At 39.1% G+C, this 24,479-nt stretch overlaps 1 protein-coding gene across 1 annotated transcript in view; it reads right to left on the bottom strand.

Annotated features, from left to right (window-relative positions):
* PCCA (propionyl-CoA carboxylase subunit alpha) overlaps nucleotides 1-24,479 on the bottom strand; it is a 472,769-nt gene that overhangs the window by 441,223 nt on the left and 7,067 nt on the right. Inside the window, exons 2-4 of the mRNA XM_004384162.1 lie at nucleotides 13,254-13,331; nucleotides 815-862; nucleotides 648-716 (exon numbers count right to left, since the gene is read on the bottom strand). Coding sequence (XP_004384219.1) covers nucleotides 648-716; nucleotides 815-862; nucleotides 13,254-13,331 — 195 coding nt within the window. The remainder of the gene's footprint in view (nucleotides 1-647; nucleotides 717-814; nucleotides 863-13,253; nucleotides 13,332-24,479) is intronic.

The raw sequence follows: 24,479 nt of genomic DNA, 5'->3' as shown, positions 1-24,479 counted from the left end.
ACATAACTTATATTAAAGTACAACTACTTGTATTTCATTGCACGAAGTTCCAATAATTTACATTCTTTTCCCATGGGATTTTTTTCTACTTATTCATACTTCATTACTGCTAGAAAATGCCTGCTGTGTTAAAAATGCTAAATAAAATTACGTATCATTCACCGCTTTACGCTATACCTTCTTTTGTTCACATACAATCGGCACTAGCCTATCTTGCATTAATCAAACTTTCAGCTGAACACATTAAAGCACGTAGGAAAGTTATAGGATTCCCTCAGTAATACTGCAGTTACGCCGTGAGGAAGAGTGCTCTCATAAAATTGCATTGTATAAATATTTAATTAATCTCTGACTCCAACTTTCTAATGCTTTGCTTAAATCTACTCAGTGACCAGTAAGTATTCTGGCAATGTTTTTATTTTATGCTAGGTTTTGCTAGCTTTGGGGAAAAAAAGTAGTTAAGACACTTACAGGAGATATTGTGATGCTTCCACTTTGCTTAGTACAATAGAGAACGACTAAATTGATTTTTTAAATTGAATATACCCTTCTCAGGCCAAAAATAATACAAAAAACCCTAATTTTTCACTTTTTTCTATTTGACCCAAAATTAACTCCTGATTTAAATAAAGCAAAAACATACTTACAGAACTAGCATCAACATCACTGTGTATGGCAACTGTCTTAATGCCCATCTTCTTGCAAGTTTTAATTACCTATTTTAAAATATATTAATGTTATCTATTAACAATGATTCATATTTAAGGGACTTAATAAAATTCATAAAGGAAAATAAGATTCAAATTCTACTTACCCTGCATGCAATTTCTCCTCTATTAGCAACAAGAATTTTATCAAAAGTCTAGAGAGAAAAAACACATTAGAAGTTATTGCTCATGTGCACACATGCATGTACACACACATACCACCTGAAAGTTTACTCTCCAGTAAAAGACAAGTATATCGACATTATTTTTATTCACAAAGTATTTACAATTAAAGTCATAAATTACATAAAATGTTACTGATGTTCTAGTCCTATAAAAATGAACTTCAAAACAATATCTTTTTTAATGCCAATTTAGTCATTTATGAAAACTCTGGGACCAGAAAACACCGAGTTTTTCCATAATTAACAGTAGACATGATCCTATTAAATACTGCTTCTTGCAGTAGTATTAAAAACTACAAATAACATGTTCGTTTACAACCAGGGAGCTACTGAACTCATCTGGTAAGAGCTGGCCCCATAGCTAGTTTGTTAAAGCATCAACTGACTAGGTTAATTTATACATAAGTAGACTAAGGGGTCATTTATAAATTCTCTTGTGAAAAGAAAATCCTCAAAGGATATTTCAGAATACTAAAAAACTTTACACAAAATTGCTTAACAATTTACTTGACAATTTATTTTCTAAATTTAGGGAAATTATAGATGTCATAAATTGATTAATGTTATGAATTGAATTGTGTCCCCAAAAAATATGTGTTGTAAATCCTAACCTCTATGCCTGTGGTTATAATCCCATTTGGGAATGGGTTGTCTTTGTTGTGTTAATGAGGCAGGATTATTGTAGGGTTATCTTGAGTCAATCTCTTTTGAGATATAAAAGAGATTAAATAAACAAGCAGAGAGAGAGATGCCAAGCTATATGAAGAGGCTTAAAGAGACAAGGACCTTCCTCCAAGCCAACAGAGAGAGAAAGCCTTCCGTAGAGCTGGCACCCTAAACTGTGAGAAAATGAATTTATATTTGTTAAACCTATCCACTTGTGGTATTTCTGTTGTAGCAGCACTAGATAACTAAGACAGAATTTGGTACCAAGAAATGAGGATGCTACTGTAACAGATACCTAAAATGTGGAAGCAGTTTTGGAATTGGGTAGAGTTTTACAGTGCATAATAGTAAAAGCCGACATTCCCTTGAAGAGACTGTTGGTAGAATTATGGTCGTCAAAGGCTTTCTGATGATGGCTCAGAAGGAAGTGAGGAGAGCCTTAGAGAAAGTCTCTTTAACCTCAGACAATACATATGGCGCCAACAACAGAATATTGCTAGAAATGGAAATACGGATGATAAATGTGCTTCCGGTGAGGCTTTAAAAGAAAATGATAAACGTGTGATTGGACAATGGAGGAAGGGTGATGCTTTTTATGCAGTGGCAAAGAACTTGTCTGAATTATGTTCGAATGTTTGGTGGAAGGCAGAACTTGTAAGTGACGAACTTAGATATCTGGCTAAAGAAATTTCTAAGTAAGATCTTAAAGGGGCCGCGTGGTTTCTCCTTTCCACTTACAGTAAAATGCGAGAGGAAACAGATGGACTTATAAATGAACTGTGTAAAATGAAAACAGAACTTAAAGATTTGGAAAAATCTGTCATACAAACTAAGGGCATGTGTCCTAGAATGGTCACCAAGGACATGGCTACACAATCTTTTCTTAAAGAGATTAAGCCTGTGACTGATGGAGCTAACCAACTACCACAGCAGAAACCCATCAGCTTGGACTGAATGGGGACAGAGAAAGAAAAAAAGAAAGAACACTGTCAGCCTCTTGGAATTCTACAAGCATCTCCTTGGGATGATGTGATGGGGTGAATGTTTTTTGCATGTGGCAAGGACATGAATTTTGGTGAGTCAAAGGGTGGAATGTTATGGATTGAATTGTGCCCCCCAAAAATATGTGTTGTAAATCCTAACCGCTATGCCCGTGGTTATAATCCCATCTAAGAATGGGCTGTCTTTGTTATATTAATGAGGCAGGATTAGTATAGGGTTATCTTGAGTCAATCTCTTTTGAGATATAAAAAGAAATTAAACGAAAGCTACAAGCAGAGATGGGGGGAAGAGAGATGTCAAGCCACATGAAAATTGTCCAGGAGGAGAAGTTCAGAAGAGACAAGGACTTTCCTTCCCTAGAGCCAGCACCCTGAATTTAGACTTCTAGCCTCCTAAACTGTGAGAAAATAAATTTCTGTTTGTTAAAGTCAGACACTTATAGTGTTTCTGTTATAGCAGCAAGAGATAACTAAGACAATTACCAAGGGAAAGTCTGATATAAGAATAATTTATATACCATCTCTGTTGGGTTAGGACATAACATTAAAGGATACTTTCAATAACTCAGAACAGATACCAGATGTAGATATATTCAGAAGTTCCCAGACCAAACAGGATATACCATTTGAATACACTGTTAAGTATGAATAACCATCAAATTTTGAAGCACCTGAGGCAGCATAATAGAGAGTAGTTCCATTCTGTGCAGGTCTAGAGACTTAAGTTCTAACCCCAGCTTTGCCACTAACAACCTATTTGGTTTTAAACAAAGCAACCCCTGTAGGTCTTAATTTCCACGTATATAAACTTATAGTATTCTAATGAGAAACTATTTAATAAGGTTCTCTTCCTACTATAAAATTGTACAGGCTAATCATTTAAAAACAACAACATTTATAAGTAATTTGTATGCCATGCATAGTAGCACACAATTATTTCTGGGTTAGTGAACTGTTGTAAGTTAAATAGAACTATAGGGGCATGGTGGTTCAGAGGTAGACTTCTCGCCTTCCATGCGGGACACCCAGGTTCAGCACCTAGCCAATGCACCTCATGCGCAGCCACCACACATTTGTCAGTGGAGGTTTGCATGCTACTACGATGCTGGAAATAATACAGCCAGAATGCTCCTTAGAAGCAAGAATGAAGTCTCGCTTATTTGGACATTTATCTGGAGGGACCAATCCCTAGAAAAGAACATCAATCTTCGTAAAGTAGAAGGTCAGTAAAAAAGAGAAATATTCACACAGTGGCTGCAACAATGGGCTAAAACACAGCAACAATTGTGAGGATGGCACAGGGCCGGGCAACATTTTGTTCTGTTATACATAATGTCGCTATGAGTTGGAACCGACTCGATGGCACCTAACAACATGATGCTGAACAGGTTTAAGCAGAGTTTCAAACTAAGACAGACTAGGAGGAAAAGCCTGGCTATTTTCTTCCAAAAATCAGCCAAAGAAAACCATATGGATCACAACAGCCTGATCCACAACCAATGATGGGAATGGCACAGGACCTGGCAGCACTTCCCTCCCTTGTGCACGGGGACACTATGAGTCAGGGGTGACTCGACAGCAGCTAACAATAACGACAACAAAATGGAACTATGTAAAAAAGTTTTAGTTATATTTCTAAAAGAAAAGCTAATGTTATACATGATCTTAAAGGTACATATACAGAAAGTCACAGAATCTCTATTGGAAAAGGCCTTCGAAGTCTTTATTTAATCTTTATTCTCCCAACTCTGAGGAACAGTGACAAGCCTCTACTTCATAAATCGGTTAATTCCTACTTTGATGGAATCCTGAGCCTTCAGAGCCTTGCTCATATGGGCACACAAATTATCCTACCCCCATCTCAGGTCTGAGGCTGTAAAATAATGTGCTTTTTGCACCCAAATGGCCATGGTAAAGCCCTGTGAAACAATATGCATATACTAAGAAAAAAAATGTATACTTCCTTGAACTGAATTGAAAAATATGGAGTTTTAATAAATGTTAAACAGACTGCATCTGATAAAAGCAGCATAAACATCACTGCTAGAAATTATACATTAAGCTATTGTTATACCAAATAAAACAAATTATGATAACATTATAGGAATTAAGTAGAAATTCCATTCTAATTTCTACTCAAGAAACAATAGTGGTTAAGAGCCAATCTAGAGCCAAACTGCCTAGGTTAGAATCCTAACACTTACCACTTGTTCTTGTGTGTGTTCTTCCTTGGACAAGCCATCCTTCTTAACCCTCATTTCCTTGTATATAAAATGAGTGTCATAATAGCACCTGCCACAAGAGGCTGTATGAATGATATGAATTAATACACTTAAGATGTTTAGAAAAAAAGCAACATCATGATAAACAGAGAAAATGTTGAAGTTGTCAAGGATTTCATTTTACTTGGATCCACAATCAACTCCCCTGAAAGCAGCAGTCAAGAAATCAAACAACATACTGCACTTGGACAAACTGCTGCAAAAGACCTTTTTAAAGTGTTAAAAAGCAAAGATGTTGCTTTGAAGACTAAGGTGCGCCTGACCCAAGCCATTTTCAACTGCCTCATATGCATGCAAAAGCTGGACAATGAATAAGGAAGCAAAGAAGAATAGATGCCTTTGAATTATGGTGTTGGCAAAGAATATTGAATATATCATGGATTGCACAAACAAATCTGTCTTGGAAGAAGTACAGCCAGAACGCTCTTTAGAAGCAAGGATGGCGAGACTTCATCTCACATACTTTGGACGTGTTAGCAGGAGGTACCAGTTCCTGGAGAAGGACATCATGCTTCGTAAAGTAAAGGGTCAGTGAAAGACAGGAATACCCTAACGAGATGGACTGACCCAGTGGCTACAAAGATGGGCTCAAGCATAGTAATGATTGTCAGGATGGATGCAGGACCAAGCATAGTTTTCTTTCTGTTGTATACAGGGTGTCTTTGAGCCAGACCAATGCAACAGCACCTAACAACAACAACTTGTTTAGAATAGTGCCTAGCTCTAATACATACTCAATAGGTATTAGCTATAGTTATTGTTATTTACCCCTTTGGGCCTAATCTAGAAATGTGTCCCTACTTGTTTCACTAGGAAATTTGTTTAACTATATTTCCTATTTAACGATATTTCTTTTTTAACTAGAAAAGATCTATATCACAACAAATATTTGCACTTGACACATGGCTATCAATATATTACCAATTAGTGCATGAACTCAATAAAACTAATCAATTAATCTTCCATACATAAAATTTTCTGGTAAATCAATAATAAACGTATATATGGTTCAAAATTTAAAAGGTACAAAAGAGAATACACCCTCTCCTCACTTATCGACATGGTTAGGTTCCAAAGATGGGTCATTAAGCTAAATCAGTGTTATGCAAAAATGGAGGATGACTACATCAGGTCACAAAATGAAGGATAACCACATCATTACATAGCTGCTGAATTATATCATTACAAAACTGCCAAGTTACATCATTGCATAACTGCCAAAGCACTGGAAATCATGGTCCAGCCAAGATGACGCATAATCTTAACCATCAAAGCCAGTATTACATTCACCTCGAAACTCAGCATTCATTACTGCCAGATGTTGGCAGGAACAAAATAGTTGGATAGTAGATTTTCTACTATTGTCTGCTATTTTCTACTATTGTCGTAAACGCAAGATGTCAGATAATAAGACAGTCGGTAAGTGAGGAGAAGGTTTCTATTGCAAAGACACCTCGGTCCCTGCCCCAAAGGCAACTACAGTTACCAGTTTCCCATATAATTTTCCAGATAGACTACGCATATGAAAGAATACACATACAAATAAACCACCTTTAAAATGTGTAGAGAATGGCATGAGTAGAGGCAGCTACACCTAAAAGAAGATGGTAGCACTAAAAACTACAACTATTATTTTTGTGTGGCTCAAGCATAAAGTAGGTATGGGGGAACTGCAGCAAATAAAGCCAGGGTGAAAAAAAAAAAAGCCAGATTATAAAAATATGAATACGTCACTTAACGACCTGAACTTTAACCTAATGTGGAGAGTCACATACAACACACCCTGAAGATACTCTAAAGGGAAAAAATACACCTATCATATCAATTATGAAGACAGAGGCGCATCAGGTAACGTAAGACATAATAAGCACTTTTGCAGCAGCTGTTCTAAAATTGTGCTAATGAAGTCAACTGGCGTAAAAACACTGCAAGTTTCCTGAGGGGACAAAACAGCTACTCTCAAACAAACCATGGTACATACACACTATGAAATACTATACAAGAATAAAGAACAATGATGAACCTGTGAAACATCTCATAACATGGATGCATCTGGAGGGCACTACGCTGAGTAAAATAAGTCAATCACAAAAGGACAAATACTGCATGAGACCACTATTATAAAAACTGAAGAAAAGGTTTACACACAAAAAGAAACAATCTTTGATGATTAGAGGAAGGGGAGGGGTGGGGAAGGAAAAACACTAACTAGATAGTAGATAAGTGGTAACTTTAGTGAAGGGTAAGACAGTACACAATACTGGGGAAGTCAGCACAACTTGACCAAGGCGAAGTCACAGAAGCTTCACAGACACATCCAAACTCCCTGAGGGACCAAGTTACTGGGCTGAGTGCTGGGGACCATGATCTCGGGAGACATCTAGCTTAATCGGCATAACACAGTTTATAAAGAAAATGTGCTACATTCGACTGTGGTGAGTAGCGTCTGGGGTCTTAAAAGCCTACAAGCAGCCATCTAAGATACATCTACTGGTCCCATCCCAGCTGGAGCAAGGAAGAGTGAAGAAAACCAAAGACACAAGGGAAAGATTAGTCCAAAGGACCACTGGACCACAAAGACCACAGCCTCCACCAGACTGAGTCCAGTACAACTAGATGGTGCCCAGCTACCACCAACTGCTCTGACAGGGATCACAATAGAGGGTCCCAGACAGGGCTGGAGAAAAATATAGAATAAAAGTCTAACTCACACACACAAAAAAGACCAGACTTACTGACCTGATAGAGACTGCAGAAACCATGATAGTATTGTCCCAGGACACCCTTTTAGCTCAGTAATGAAGTCACTCCTGAGGTTTACCCTTCAGCCAAAGATTAGACAGGCCCATAAAACAAAACGAGCCTAAATGCGCACAACCAGCTCAGGGGCAGGGATGAGAAGGCAGGAGGGGATAGGAAAGCTGGTAATGGGGAACCCAAGGTCGAGAAGGGGAGAGTGTTGACATATTATGGGATTGGCAACCAACGTCACAAAACAATATGTGTATTAATTGTTTAATGAGAAACTAGTTTGCTCTGTAAATCTTCATCTAAAGTACAATAAAATAAAATGCAAACACACACAAAAAGGAAAATGGTTGTCCAACATGAAGAATGTAATCAATGTCAATCAATCTTACATGTAGGAGGAAAAAAACAGCTACTCTCTGAGGTAGGTCGGTCTGCCTAATATAGTGCGTGGTGGATTTTTTTTTTGTTGTTATTTTTCTTTTAATCTATTATCTCTCTCTCTCTCCTTTTGTTCCCTTCCCTATGTTTAGATCTTCATATTTGGGGTCTAAAACCATGGAGGCCACAATTCTAACCTGATTTCACCCCATTCCGAGACTAAGAGAAGGGCTTAGCTGGTCCTTTCCACTTATTACTTGTTGAAGGAATGACTGCAGAACTCCACAGGCTCTGGGTCACTCACTGAACACTTGAAGAAAAAGGGATAGCACAGTGGTCAAGAACACAAGCACTGGGAGACAGCCTTGAGTTTACATCCAGCTTATCTTACTATCTGTGTGTTTTGAGTCTCAGTTTCCTAATATGACAATTGAGTTGTTAAGAATAATATTAAGCAGCTGACATTTAGGGCACATGTTTTGTATATGCCAGATACTGTGCCAAATCCTTTCTACGCATTACCTCATTTCATCCTCAGAATAGTCCTTTGAGGCCCAGTTCTAGTTATTAATATTAATATTTCTCATTTTACAAATGAGAAAATTGAGGCTTGGTGAGAACAAATCACTTGCCTCAGTCACAAAGTTAACTAGTGATTTATGGATTGAACTCTGTCCACCCAAAAATATCTGTTGAAATCCTAACCCCTGTACCTGTAAACGTGATGCTGTTTGGAAATAGGGGGTTTTCTTTGTTGTATTAATGAGGTCATATCGGTGTAGGGTAGATCCAAAACCTAATCACTTCTGAGTTATAACAAGAGCAGACAAAGACATGCAGAGACGCACACAGAGGGAAGAGGAAGACAGATGAAGGAGACAGATGCATCTACAAGCACAGGAACACCGAGGATTGCTGGCAGCTACTAGAAGCTGAAGGAGACAAGGAAGGACATCCCCCTAGAGCCATCCCCTGAATTCAGACTTCTACTCTTCTGAATTGTGAGAAAATAAATTTCTGTTCTTTAAAGGCACCCACTTGTGGTATTTCTGCTACAGCAGCACTTGGTAACTAAGCCTAAATTCACCCAGATATTCATGTCAGAGCACATCTCTGAACCACACTATACTGCCCACACCAAAAAAAAAGCTTCTAGCATGACGTGACATGATGGAGTATAATGGTCTGAAGCTCTAAACGCTGTATTATTAACGCTACTTAAGATCACATTTGTGATGGTAGGCAGGCCATAGTACTCTACTGGCTCGTACTAACCTGAGGCCTACTGAAACTTCCTGGCCTTTTTCCAAACAATTACCACTAAGTTAAATCTTCCCTAGTCCCATGAACATACAGTTGACTTGCTAAAACTTAAGTTAAAAAACAGTATTTTTATTAATAACTAAACTTCTTCTGTTTAATTCTGACCTGATGTGAGTCACTGATAACTATGTGGCCCATTATAGGGTCAGGTAAGAATCAATTTATTTAACAAGGTGTATTACCAAGGACCAGGCCTACTTGCACTTAAGACAGCAACAATAAACAAACTAATACAATACTTAATGAATGACGACAAGGACAGCACAAATCCCTAGCAGTAGTACGGTAAAATTAAATGCAGCCCTGATGTGAAGGGTAAGCCTACCAACTGGGTTTGACCATGCACTCGTACTACCAGTAAGTGCAGAAAAGTATCCATCACCGACTAGGGAAGCTATAGTTTCTCCACTATTACATTAGGCAATGGCACAGCAAAGGAGATGACAAAGTTAGCAGGCAGCAGATTTGATTACAAAGATATTTACAAGAAAATATGTACCTGCTTAGTTCCAGGAGCCCTGGTGGCGTAGTGGTTAAGAGCTCATCTGCTAACCAAAAGGTCGGCAGTTCAAATCCACTAGCTGCTCCTTGGCAACACTAGGGGGCAGTTCTACTCTGTCCTACAGGGTCACTATTAGCTGGCAACAGGTTTGGGTTTTTTTTTTAGGGAGTTCCAAGGGAAGTGCTCTCTCTGAACGTCCTAAACCAAGACGGTTATGCACACCTATTCGGTTATTTCTGGTAAATATCAGTAGCCACAAAGTGGTAGGTGACAGCTACTCCGGTAACCTCACTACGCAGTTGTAACAAAAGCCAAGTCTCAGATCAAATTCTGCTAAACATGTAAACATTTATTAACAAACAGACATAAAGAGTTTTAAAACCTGCTCAATAAGTTCAGCGGCATCTCAAACTTCCTGTACTTTAATGTTCCAACAGTCTGCATGGGAGAGTCACCTAAGTCACCTAAGGCAAATGTATCATTGTTCTGATCTGGCTAATCATACTGTCAGACTCAAGCCGTCAAGAATCCTCCAGACCATCACAACAGATGGTTCCAAATCAAAAGGGAGAAAAATGTGAATCAGAACTTCAAATTCTCAAAGAATCCAGACTTACTGGACCCGTTGAGACCGGAGGAAGACTACTGCCCTGACATACCCTTTAAACCTTGAACCAAAGCTATCCCCTGAAGTCACCTTTTAAAGAAATAGCAGATTATCTCAAAAAGTAAAGAATGTCGCCCTTGAGTACTGCACTCTTAAAAAGTATCTACATGACACCAAACGGACAACAGTTACTCTAAAGAGGATGGACGGGGGTCGAGAGGGAGGGGCAGCAGCAGTGAGACTAGCTTAATGGGAATGGAACAACTAGAATGAAAATAATGAGACTGCTGACACGGTCTGAAGAATGTAACCAATGTCACTGAACATTATGTGTAGAAATTGTTGGATGGGAACCTGTTTTGCTGTGTATACGTTCACCAAAACTATGAAAGACATTTTAAAGAAAGAATCCTCCAGACCAGTGGCTGAATGCAGGACTACTCCCTTTAGGGATCAAGCCTAGATGTTATCTCTTAACAGTAAAGAATGAAAAGACAAAAAACGTCAATCACAAAAGGACAAATATTGAATGATCGCACTTTTATAAGAAGACAAGAATGGACATATATACAAAGACCAGAGCTCACTGGTGGTTATCAGGGATGGGGGGGAGGGGGGAAAGGGGGAAGCACTCTCGAGATAGTAGACACTTGTTATTTTTGGTGATGGAAAAGGTAGCATTAAACGTGGGTGAAGTGTACACAGCTTAACAAAGTAAATGATGTCACTAAGAAATGCACAAGAGAAAAGGGCATTTTAGGTAAAGGATATGACAAATATAATTTTGCAACAACAACCAAAAAATATGTGTGTGGTTACACAAATACATACATAGGCATATATGTGTATGGGTATGAATATGTGTGTACATATGTGTGCAGATAGATGTATCTATAGGCATATGTACATACGGGTATGTGTGTGCATGCATGTATACTCATATATATAATAAACCACATAGGGACACAGTTAGGGATACTTCTTAGATATAACCAAATACCTTGCAAGATTGATCTGCGTTTGAAGGCTTAGGACTATAGTCTCGTGGGACAACTCAGTTAACTGGCATAATGTAGCTCATGAAGTGTATGTTCTACATCCCAGTGTGGTGAGTTGAGTAGTGTTTGGGGACTTAAAAGCTTGTGAGCAGCCATCTAAGATACAAATATTGCTCTCTACTCATCAGAACAAAAGAGAAAGAAGAAGATCAAAGACTCAGAGAAGAAAGTAGTCTACACAACTAGTAAGCTACATGAACCACGGCCTCATCTACCCTGAGACCAGAAAAACTAGATGGTACCCAGCTACCAATACCCACCATTCTGATCAGGGTCACAACAGATAGATCCTGAAAGAATGGGAAAAGAACGTGGAACAAAACTCAAATTCTTGAAAAGTCCAGACTTAACTGAACCAGTTGAGACTAGAGGACTTTCTGAGACTATCACCCTGAGACACGCTTTAAATCTTAAACCAAAACTATCCCTTGAGGTCAACTTTTAGAGAAATAACAGATTGGCTCATAAAATAAAGAGTAATGAGTTTCTTTAAGAAAAATCATCTATTGGAGACCAAATGGTCAAAAATTACTCTAAAGCAAAGATGAGAAGGTAAGGGGGGAGGGAAAGTAGACTACTGGAAATAGTACAACCAGAATGGAAAGCATGTAAACAATGTCACTGAATTGCACATGTAGAAACCGTTGAATTAGTGTCTGTTCTACCATGTATATTCTCAATAACAAAAATGATAATAATGTCACCTTTTTTTTTTTTTAATATGGCTATTAAAAAAAAAACAAACCTGTTGCCATTGAGTGGATTCCAATTCATAGCAACCCTATAGGACTACTGAACTGCCCCCATTGGGTTTCCAAGGAGCGGCTGGTGGATTCAAACCACTGACCTTTCAGTTAGCAGTAGAACACTTTTAACCACTGTGCCACCAGGGTCTCAATATGGCTATTAGAAAATTTAAAATTGCATTTGCCTAACATTTGTCTCTTACATTATAGTTCTACTGAACTGCACTGATCCAGACCCCTTCTTCCTCCAAGCCTTTTGATCATTTTTGTGTACTTCAGCAGATGACTTCAAAGATATCTAGCGATTTCCTTTTCAAACAGTCATACTGGCTCTACTTTCATGACATTCAACTTAACCAAAACTCTTCTGCTGCCTTGTCATGCCTTCACTGCCACTAAACCATGTTGTATCTTCATTTCTAGTCCCTTTTTCTCTTTTCCAAGGCTCAAACGTTATCATATACTAGGATTTTAATTAGAACTCCCTTGTCCCAAAATTTACAATATGCATACTAAATGAAACATGCATGTAAGTGAAAGAAAAATTCAATAGACTCAATAGTTTAATCCAAATCTCCCAACTGTCAAGTCTTTCAGAAAGAATGTTTCATTGGTTACACTGCTAAAAGCAAAGACAACACGAGTAAATTTATTCAATTTCTGCTTGTTGTTAGATTGTTGTTCTTGTTGTTTTTAGCTGTCATAGAGTCGATTACAACTTTTGATGACCCCATGTGTGCAGAGTAGAACTACTCCTTGGGTTTTTAAAGCTATGACTTCAGAAGCAGATTGCCAGGCCTGTTTGCATTCTGGGTGGGTCTGAAAATTTATTCAATATTTGTTATAGATACAAATACAAAATTAAATAGACTCAAGTTTTGACCCACAAAGAAAAAAAACAGATTGAACACTTATGAAACCTATGACGCTAGAGCAATAAATGATTACACAGCATTAATAAAATTTAATCTGTTCACTGAACACAGTGTGGAGAGAGAAAGTAAAACCATTATGAATTAGCAGTTGAGAGTATTTTTAAATACTTACTTTTTCATTATGATCATATCCCACTGAAGAGAGACTACGGCGTACCATTAAGCACAATCTTGAATAGTGTAGAACATGCTACAAAAAAAAAAAAGGGAAAATAAATTACAGAAACTTAAATGGACTTTTAAAAATGTTTCTTTAAGTGTAAAAATGGCATGGCCGCAGCATCAGACCTCTTCATCTAACCTCACAAGGGGAAAAAGAATCACGAATCAGCATCAGCAGCCCAAGGCTGATTGCTATGAATTAGAGATCAAACATACCTCCGTCCCCAACCTTTTTACCATCCTTCTCACAGCACTCTCTACTTCTCTGCTAGGTGCGATAATCCGTTGCAACAGCCACACAGAACTCACAGACAATTCTGACGATTATGGGGCTTATCAGACAACAGGTTACAGTTCAGGATCAGAAACAACTCAGGATACAGTTCTTCAGTCAAGACAGCTTCTCGGCCATGCCCACAGGCAGGCCTCTCTCGGTCCTCAGCCTCTCGGCCCTCTCAGGCCGGCCCAGTCTCTGCCCTGCTTGGGCAAGTGTTACAAAGCTCCTCAGCTCTACCGATAAGTACCGAGAGACACCCTACTCCACCAGTAAGCCTCCTGACCGAAGGCACATAGCTCTCTTGCTCCGTGGGTCAATAAGCCTAGCTCTGCCAAGTGCCTGGATGCATCCCACTCTGCCAGCAAGCCTCCTGCCTGAAGGCACTCAGATTTCTCACTCTGTGGGCTGGGAAATCTACTGGGCCATCTCCTGCCGGTCTCCTGGTTCTACTGCTAACAGTTCTCTGCCACGTTTGCCGCCACTTCTCGCCATCTTCCGCCATCTCTGGTATTACAGCTCTCTGTTCCCTGGGTCTAGCAGGTTCTCAGTGCAGAGATCCTGGATCCAAAAGACGTGCTTTGCTCCTGACTCTTCCCTCTTGGTAGTAGTGAAGTACCCCCTGTCCACCTCTGGGATGGTTCATTTTAAGCCTAGCAGGAGGCAAAACTGACCAATCCCCTCATTAGAGTTCCATATACCTTATTTGCATGTTCCCACCCCCCACAAGGGTGCCATGCACCTTATTTGCATTGTTAGCAAGCTATCCAATCCCCTTGGTGGGCTATAAGCACTCATTTGCATAGTCCCACCGAATAATTGTGTGGGAGTCACAAATACTATGGCTATAAGGACCATATTAAGTAATTCACTGCACCACATCAGGGTACTTTATTCAGTTTACTTCTATTTAAAATATTTTACCAATCAATACCTGTAGTTCTAAGGAATATGTCATAATTGTGGAAGATAAATCACCACTACAGACAAGTCACCTTGGCACACAAGAGAAATTAAAAGCATCAAAACAATTTCCAGAGAAGTATAACAATAAGAGTCAACATACCAAGTAAAATTTGAAGAGAGGTCTTTCTGGTCATGCAGACTCATATACTAGGGTCAAAAATGTCACATACCACAGAGAGCTTTATAGAACACAAAACAAGAGTCTCGGCCTTCAAGGAGCTTTCACTTTAAAAGTGACCAAAAAGTAACAAAATTTTTATTTTTATTTGCTGATGTCTTCAACAGGATTTCTCATTTTACCTTTTCTGGTACTAAACTGGTTTGCTGATAAAAATGAAAAAGTAATACTGATAATTGAGTTCATTCCTAACTCATTAGTATAAATTTTTGTGGAGAAAGTGTATCTTGAGGCTTTGAAACATTAAGAAAAATCACTAATAAAAATTACAAAAAGAAAAGCCACAGACTGCGAGAAAATATTTGCAAAACACATAGCAATAAAGGACATATATCTAAAATATACAAACACACAACCAAAACCAAACCCATTCCCACTGAGTCAATTCCAACTCACAGTGACCCTACAGGACAAAGAACTGCCCCACAGAGTTTCCAAGGAGCGGCTGGTGGATTCAAACTGCCAATCTTTTGGTTAGCACCTGCGCTCTTAACCACAGCACCACCAGGGCTCCATAAAATATACAAAGAACTCTTAAAATTCAACAATAAGAAAACATATGCTACAACATGGATGGAGCTTGAAGACATTATGCTGAGTGAAATAATTCAATCAGAAAAGGACAAATATTGTATGAGCTCACTTACATAAAAAGACAAGAAAAAGCAAAAAAAGTTTCTTAGTGGTTACCAGGGATGGGGGGGAGGGGGAAATGGGGGTTAAACAGCGATGGAAAAATCATATTGATTAAGGATAGGGTTGCACAGCCGACTATTGTAACCGCTGTTAATAAGTTGTACACCTGTTAAAAGCTGAATTGGCAAGAAAAAGAAAAGAAAGACACGCATCCCCAAGCCATGAAGAGTCATGGGGAATCCATAAGCACATATTTCTAAGTGAAAGCCAGCCTGAAAAAGCTGCATGATGCCAACTATATGACATCCTGTAAAAGGCAAAGCTACAGAGACAGTGAAAGATCAGTGGCTGATAGGGGCTCAGGGGGGAGGGAGGAGGGATGAACAGATGGAGCACAGGGCATTTTTAGGGCAGTGAAACTATTCTGTATGATACTGTAACAGTTATTCGTCAAAACCCGTAAGACTAGAATACAAATTTTGAACCCTAATGTAAACTATGGACTTTAGTAAATAATAATGTATCAATACTGGTTCATCAATTGCAACAAATGTACCACAGAATGCAAGATGTTAACGGGAAAAACTGCACAGGGGGAGGAGGATATACAGGAACTCTGTACTTTCTGCACAGTTTTCTATAAACCTAAAACTGCTCTAAAAAAAAAAAAAGTCTATTAAAATGAAAAAAAAATGTAAAGCCAAGGTTCAAGAGAACAATTTATCCAACAGATACTGATAAAGCTAAGCCAAAACATGAAAACAAGGCTGAAACGGATCAGCAAAAGACAGCAACTACCTTTTGGAAAGTTTTAAGAGAATAACAACTGAAGTAAGAAGGAAAATGCTTTTATATTAACATTTTAAAATGAACTCAGAGATTTAGATAATTATTTTTTAAAATGCTCAAGCTCCAAATTACAAAGTATAATCTTCATACCAAAGTGAAGATAATAGGTATGAAAGATACTGTTTAATTTAAAAAAAAAAAAATACTGTCATTGTTCAAAATTTGTACTCTAGTCTTATGGGTTTTGACAAACGCATAACGTCATTTTATTTTACACTGTCAAGTAAAAGACAGAAGAACAATGAACTGAGAATGGGGGAAAATTTAACTTTATTATTGTGTCCCTAGTAAAGAGCAAAACTACCTCTCATATATTCCTTCAAGCATCTCTGCGAATTAAAGAATATTATCCCCAATTTTATAAGTGAAAAATTGGCTCTCCAGGTCTTTAATTTTTCAAAGGTCAAAGGACTAGGCTGTAATGATAACAAGATTTAAAACATTCTAAAGTGGTTTTTTTTTGTTATTTTGTTTTGTTTTTTCATTTTGAAGTAATAAAAACAGTGACACTTCTCACATTAACACAAAGATATGATTTGGGATTTTAAAAAATGACAATTTACCAAGAGGGTCTCATCACTGTTTATGTGTTCAACTGAAAATTCCATCTTCTACTGCCTTAAGCACAACAGCTATAATTTAGCAACTTTACTCTCTCAGCAAACTTAGTAAAATAAAGGTCAAACTCCTTCCACCAAAAACCATGCATTGTGTTTATAGACTCAGTTAGGGCAGAAAACAAACTCTAGGGAGAAAGGAGAAAAGCAAAAGCTACCTGGGAACTTCTCAAAATCATTCCACTGCAAAGTTGCACTAGGATATTTACATAATAAAGTCAATAGCATACACCAGCTTTTTATCAATCTAATAAAATGGAACAAAAAATATTTTATATTTTAAAAAATTCTAAGAATGAAGAGAACTGGATACAAGGAAAAGATTAGTCCAAAGGACTAATGGACCACAGCTACCACAGCCTCCACCAGACTGAGTCCAGCACAGTTAGATGGTGCCCGGCTACCACCAACTGCTCTGATCAGGATCACAATAGAGGGTTCTGGACAGAGCTGGAGAAGGATGTAGAACAAAATTCTAACACACACACACAAAAGACCAGATTTACTGGCCTTAAAGAGACTGGAGAAACCCCGAGGGTATGGCCCCCAGACACCCTTTTAGCTCAGTGGTGAAGTCACTTCTGAGGCTCACCGTTCAGCCGGGGATTGGACAGCCCCATAAAACCAAACAGGACTAATGAGGCACCGCAGTCCAGGGACAAGGACTAGAAGGCAGTAGGGGACAGGAAATCTGGTGACAGGGAACCAAGGGCCCAGACGGGGAGAGGGTTGACCTGTCGTGGGGTTGTTAACCAATGTCATAAAACAATATGTGTACTGACTGTTTAATGAGAAACTATTTGTTCTGGAAACCATCACCTGAAGTACAATTAAAAAAAAAAAAAAATTCTCCCTAAGATTTTAAAGTCCATAAGGGTCCACTGCAGGAACATATCAGCATAATCTTTTACAAAAGGCAACAACAATCACCAACAAATAAAGGGTATAACTGATTCCTGAGAGCAGAAACCAAATGTTGAGTCAAAAGACCAAACATAATCCAGGCCAGACATTTTAGGTACTCTAATTCAGCTCTGTCCCTGGGTGGCACAAACGGTTTGCGCTCATCATCTAACTGAAAGGTTGGCAGTTCAAACCTACCCAGCAGCACCACAGAAGAAAGGCCTGACGATCTACTTCCATAAAGATTACAGCCAAGAAAACCCTATGGAGCTCAGTTCTCCTCTGTAAGACATGGGGTCACACATAGGGTCGCCCTGAGTCGCCATCAACTCAATAATCCCTCTGCTCTCTGCCAAAAAAAATGAAAGCTTAAATGACTTTACTCTAAAGTCCGTTACGAACCTAGGTAGGAAGGCAGACAGACAGGTAGCTGCTGTCAAGTCGACTCCAACTCACAGTAACCTAATGTACCACAGAACAAAATGTTGCCCAGTCCTCATGATCACTGGCATGTGCCAAATCCATCACTGAAGCTGTTGTACCAATCCAGTTTATCAAAGGTCACCCTCGCCCTCTCTAGCCCTCTGCTTTACCAAACATAAGGTCCTCTTCCAGCAAGCAAGTCAGACAATGTTCTCTTGTGATCCATAAGGTTTTCACTGGCTAATTCTCAGAAGTAGATCACCAGGCCTTTCTTCCGACTGTCTTAATCTGGAAGCTGCACTGAAACCTGTCTAGCAGGGGTGACCCTGCTGGTATTTGAAATATTAGTGGCATAGCTTCCAGCATCACAGCAACATGCAAGGCACCACAGAATGACAAGCTGATTGTTTTAGGTGGGTTACTAACCTAAAACATTATCATCCTAAAAGCAAGAGTTTACTTATGAGCATCTAACACATGCGTAAGAGCTCTGAGGATTTATTTAAGAATATGCAGTTAATCTAGACACACTGAATACATGGCCCAAGAAGATAGTAACACACTTCTCACTTATTGCTGACTGCTCTGAGCTTAACAACAACAAAAAATGTAGAACTATTTGGAGGAAATAGAGTTAATTCTATAGAACTTGAAAAAATACGCGTTAAGTTCCTAGGATAACTTTTGGAATAAAAACCTCAGGACATATGGACTCTATCTCATTAGATGGGCTCATGAAAAACAAACTAAGCTATAGTTGGCCCAACTGAAGAGATAAGTTTCTACCCCAGGAGTATTCTGGAATTTCTAACTAAGTGGCCAAGGTCTACAGAACGTTTACTTAGGCCAGCTGACTCTAAATTTACTTTCATGAAACTAACAGTAACATAAAGCTCGAATTAATACTGTCTATACCATATATTTCTTATAACTAAATAAAGTCTACCACAGTTCTTAACATCTGGTGAAAATATAGGAGAAAACTGCACTACACCTAATCAATTAAATTGTTTCTTGAAATACTTTTTAAAAATACTTAGTTCTAAAGATATAACCATTTTACAATCATTATCAAAAAAAGATCTGCCGCAAAAAAACCTCTTTGAAGTGTTAAAAAGCAAAGCTGTCAACATGAGGACTAAAGCGCACCTGACCCACGCCCTGGTGTTTTCAATCACCTCATACGCATGCGAAAGCTGCACAATGAATGAGGAAGACGGAAGAACAGCTGATGCCCCTGAGTTATGGTACTGGTGAAGAATACTGAACACACCATGGACTGCCACAAGAATGAACAAATCTATCCTGGAAGAAGTACAGCCAGAATGCTCCTTAGAAGCAAGGATGGCGAGATTTCATCTCACTTTAGACATGTTATCAGGAGGGACCAGTCCCCAGAGAAGGACATCATGCTTGGTAAAGCAGAGGGTCAGCAAAAAAGAGAAAGATCCTCAACGAGATGGACTGACACAGTGGCTGCAACAATGGGCTCAAATACAGCAAGGACTGCGAGGATGGCGCAGAACTGGGCAGTGTTTGGTTCTGTTGCACATAGTGTCACTGTGAGTCGGAACTAACTCAAAAGCACCTAACAATAAATACAACATCAAAAAAGAAAGCATACAGCCGGTACACATATGAATTTGTGATAATGTAGCTCAAAGTTTTTAAAAATATGGATGCCCCTGGTTAGCTAGCAACCAGAAGCAGAAATTGTATACTTTCTACAGAAATAGAAAAACTACCATGGAAAAACAAGGGTGTGGGCCATTCCCACAGGGAGTCTGAACTGGTTTGGGCTCAGCCCCATAAAAGTTCTGTTCCTACTTGCTCATGGTGGACCTTCCTGGACTGAGCCCTGGTGGCGCAGTGGTTAAGAGCTATGGCGCAATATAGCTGCTAACCAAAAGGTCGGCAGTTAGAATCCACCAGGCGCTCCTTGGAAACCCTATGGGGCAGTTCTACTTTGTTCCATAGGGTCGCTATGAGTCGGAATCGAATCGACTCGACTGCAATGGGGGAATATACTTGCTAGCAAAGAGGTCTAGGAAAACTTTAATCAACTCTGTAAAGACTTTAAAGTTTATCACAACGAAAAAGAAAAAGGTCAGGCAATGCAAAATGACTTCCCAATAACACACTGCAACTGGTTCCCTTCTGCAAGAAAAAAGATTTCCCATATTTTCCACACTTAGAAAAGAAATACCTGCAAACAGCAGGGTACATGGGAATTAGCACGACCTTCAGAGTTACAAGGCCTAGGTCAGGCCTTAGCTCCACTGCTTCATAGCTTTGTGACATTGAGCACATCACTTCTCTGGGCCTGTTTCCATCTATGAAGTGTAGGTGATGACACCTCCCCTGTTTTCCTACAGAGTTGTTAAAAGGATCAAATGAGTCCTTATAAACTTTATAAAGTACCCAGGTATTACACAATTATGCAACTGCCCCCTTCTTAGAATTATACCAGAATGATCTGGAGCTACCATGACAGCAGTCATGCAATAATTAAGAGCTCTGGCAAGACTGGAACAAACTCTGACCTGGGTTTGAATCCTGATTCTTTCTTAGGTGCATAGGAAATTTCCTCATATGTAAAATGGGGATAAATAACAATACTTATCTAGGACATAAGGCATGTTATGAGGATTAAATGAGAATGAGTGAAATGCCTAGCACAGTCTTACATACATTATAGTAATCATACAACTGTTAACCAAAAGTGGAGGGGATAATGGTACAGCTTTTAGACAATCTAAATGCATTCTTCCAGCCACGCAAACAGGGAAACATTCTTTCATAAGCTAAAATGGAACCCACTTTTCACATTCTAGAAGTGGCCTCAAGTGGCAGCCAAGACGATAAACCCACTTGTCAATTATTTCAAAGAAAAATTTAAAATTAGTTCTGCCACAACCAAAACTATGGTCCTCAACATATTCACAGTGACACTGAGATGAATAGTACTAAAACAATACTACTAACAGGTTAATTCATTACCAGAGGAAGAAACTGATCAAAATTGTGCAACCACAGTAAAAACAACCAAAAATACGTGTGTGGTTATATGGGTAGTTATGGATGCATTGTGTGTATAGAAAGGCATACGTTAGTAAATGCTCATGCATGTATAGGTGTATCTGTCATGTGTATACACATTTGTGTGTACCGCATATAAACCAACAAACAAAAAAACCCATTGCCGTCGAGTCGATTCCGACTCATAGAGACCCTACAGGACAGAACAGAACTACTCCATAGAGTTTCCAAGGAGTGGCTGGTGGATTTAAACTGCTGACCTTTTGGTTAGTGTCCAAGCTCTTAACCCCTGTATACCCACATAAATAACAAACATACGGGACACAGTTACAGAGGCTTTCTAGGCATATCTAAACAACTCATGGCATTGGTTTACTAGGTTAGAAGGCCTGGGACCACAGTCTCAGAGGACAACTGAGTCAACTGGCATAACATAGTTCACAAAGATAATGTTCTACATCCTAGATTGGTGAGTAGCATCTGGAGTCTTAAAAGCGTGCAAGCGGCTATCTAAGATACAACTATTGGTCTCTACTCATATGGAGCCAAAAAGAACAAAGGAACTCAAAGGCTCAAACAATAAACTAGTCCACGGGACTAGTAGCCCACACGAACCACAGCCTCCTCTAACCTGAGACCAGAAGAACTAGATGGTGCCCAGCTACCACTACCAACCATTCTGACCAGAGACACAAAAGAAGGTCCCGGATAGAATGGGAGAAAAATGTAGAACAAAACTCAAATTCCTAAAAAAGGCCAGACCTACTAGACCAATAGAGGCTAGAGGAACCCCCAAGACTATCACCCTTAAATAACCTTGAACTTGGATTTGAAGCTAGTTCTGTAGGTCACCTTTCAGCCAAATAATAGATTGGCTTATAAAATAGATAATATTACCCGTTAGTAACGTGCTTCCTTAAATAATCAACTATATGAGATCAAATAGTCAACACTTACCCAAAAGCAAAGATGAGAAGGCAAGGAGGGGAAGAGAAGCTAGATCAATGGAAACAACAAATAGAATGGAAATAATAAGAATGCTGACACATTGTAAAAACTGTAACCAATGCCATGGAACAATGTGTATGAAAACTATTAAATGGAAACCTAATTTGCTGTATAAACTTTTACTGAAAACACAATAAAATATTATTATTTAAAAAAAGAATACTCAAGGAAAGTAACACACACACCCCATCTCATAAAGATAACACTAATATGTTATCGAATGAAGTCAGAAATACAACGGAAACAAAATAAAGAATCGTAATATTATGCAACAACAACAAAAAAAAATTGTGGGGCACTGGAGCCATAATATGGCCTTACTAAAGTAAAAGTAAACATCAGTTAATAATTAAACTCATGAATGTCCAGGCTAAGGCCCTCTCTCCCATGTGGCATGATATGGAGTTGGAAGCATCAATCGATTACTTATTTCAGCATTTAAACAGATCCACACTGACCTTCTGAGGAAATGTCCTCTCTTAAGGTACTAGTGTTGTCAGGCTTTTTAATTGAAGCATAGCTTTTCTTTCAAACTGACATTAAATACTTAGTCTTCGGGACCTCACTATCCATCCCAGTCTTGAGCTGTCTGCCAAAAACTTCTGATAAAAGCTAACGCCTAATATTTGAGAGAAACAGTCAAAAGGACACATCCATTACTCAAATCTCAAGATTCTCTGGGTTCTGCCTCCATACTAAGCTAGCGCACCACAAAGGAAGCTTTCCACATCATCTAACACTTCCTCATCCCACCAGGCTCTGGACCCACCAATCCTCACACCACACCTGCAGCAGATGTTGCTGATGGCCATCCAGATCCTCTTTACAGAGCAGCACACCATCCCCCAGCTGCTGTCCTGCCTACCAGTGGCTCACACTTGCTCCTAGTCTGGAAATTTTTTCTCAACCATTCGGCTGACAGACAACTGACTAACACAGGGTTCAAAACGCAGAGCCCTTCGCCTCAAGGTGTGACCATTTCAGTAGCTACTAGTCGCATGCAGCTGCTGAGCATGTGAAATGCGCCTAGTCCAAATTCAGATGTGCTATAAGTGTAAAACACACACCAGATTTTAAAGAGTTGCTGTAGCAAAAACTAAAATATTTCGTTAGCAATTTTTATATTTATTTTATGTTGAAATGACAATATTTTAAATGTACTGGGTTAAATGAAATATATTATTAAAATTAATTTCACCTCTTTTTCCCTTTTTTACTGTATTAGGAAATTTTTAATTACATTTGTGGCTTGCGTTATATTTCTATTGGACAAACTTAACTGTGCATCACAACCACCTAGAGAGCTCGTCAAAACACAGACAGCTGGGCTCCACCCCTAGATTTGCTGACTTTGGATTTCTAACAAGCTCCCATGTGGTGCTGTTGCTTCTGGTTGGGGTACCACACTTTGCAAACCTCTAGTGCTTCCCTCTGGAATGAAACTGAAGGCAGTCTCCAGGTAGGGCCCCTCCTTGCTTAGCTTTGTGCCTCTGCCCTACCCTGCTTTCTTCACTCCTTCTCCTAAGCACACTAATCCCTTCTCAGGCTCCACTTCCAGGGAATCCAACCCCCTCACCTTCACAGAACTGTTCTATACAACTATAACTTTCACAACGTGCCAGATTAATACCAACCAAGTACATGGGAAATAGCTCTGCTTTTATTTTTTTGGAGATCTGGCGGCTCAGTGGTTAAGAGCTCAGCTGCTAACCAAAAGGTCAGCAGTTTGAATCCATCAGAGGCTCTTGGAAACCCTATGGGGCAGGTTCCACTCTGTCCTATAGGGTTGCTATGAGTCGGAATCAACTCAACGGCAACAGGTTTTTCGGTTTTGGTTTTTGTTTTTTAACTACTAACAAAGATGTTACGTATTGGACTGCTAGTTGCCCGTATATAATGTATTCTACACATTCAAGGCTAGGTCAAGGTTTGCTTACCCTGATGAACTATCCTGCCTACTGTTTCCCTCTTTTCCATGACTGTTATGAAGATCAAAGCTAGTTTTTGTGCCCAAAAGGTATAAACTTGCACTTTCTCCTTTTTACTACTAGGTGTGTTACTGTGGTACAATAAAGGCTTTGAAATCAGACCTGCATTTGAATCCTGAATCTACCACTTGATTGCTGTGTGCCCTTGGGCAAGTTACTTCTCTATGCCTCAGCTATAAAATGGGCATCATCTGAAGGTGGTTTAAAGATTAAATAACATATGTGAATACAGCTTTCATCCTCCTTCATCATTCTGAGTAATCACAGAATCATCTATCTTTCTGAGAAGGTGGTT

This window comes from Trichechus manatus, unplaced genomic scaffold (genome assembly GCF_000243295.1).
Source record: "Trichechus manatus latirostris isolate Lorelei unplaced genomic scaffold, TriManLat1.0 scaffold00118, whole genome shotgun sequence".
Taxonomy (NCBI): domain Eukaryota; kingdom Metazoa; phylum Chordata; class Mammalia; order Sirenia; family Trichechidae; genus Trichechus; species Trichechus manatus.
The sequence above is the reverse complement of the archived record's forward strand: the minus strand, read 5'-3'. Positions and strand labels throughout refer to the sequence as shown.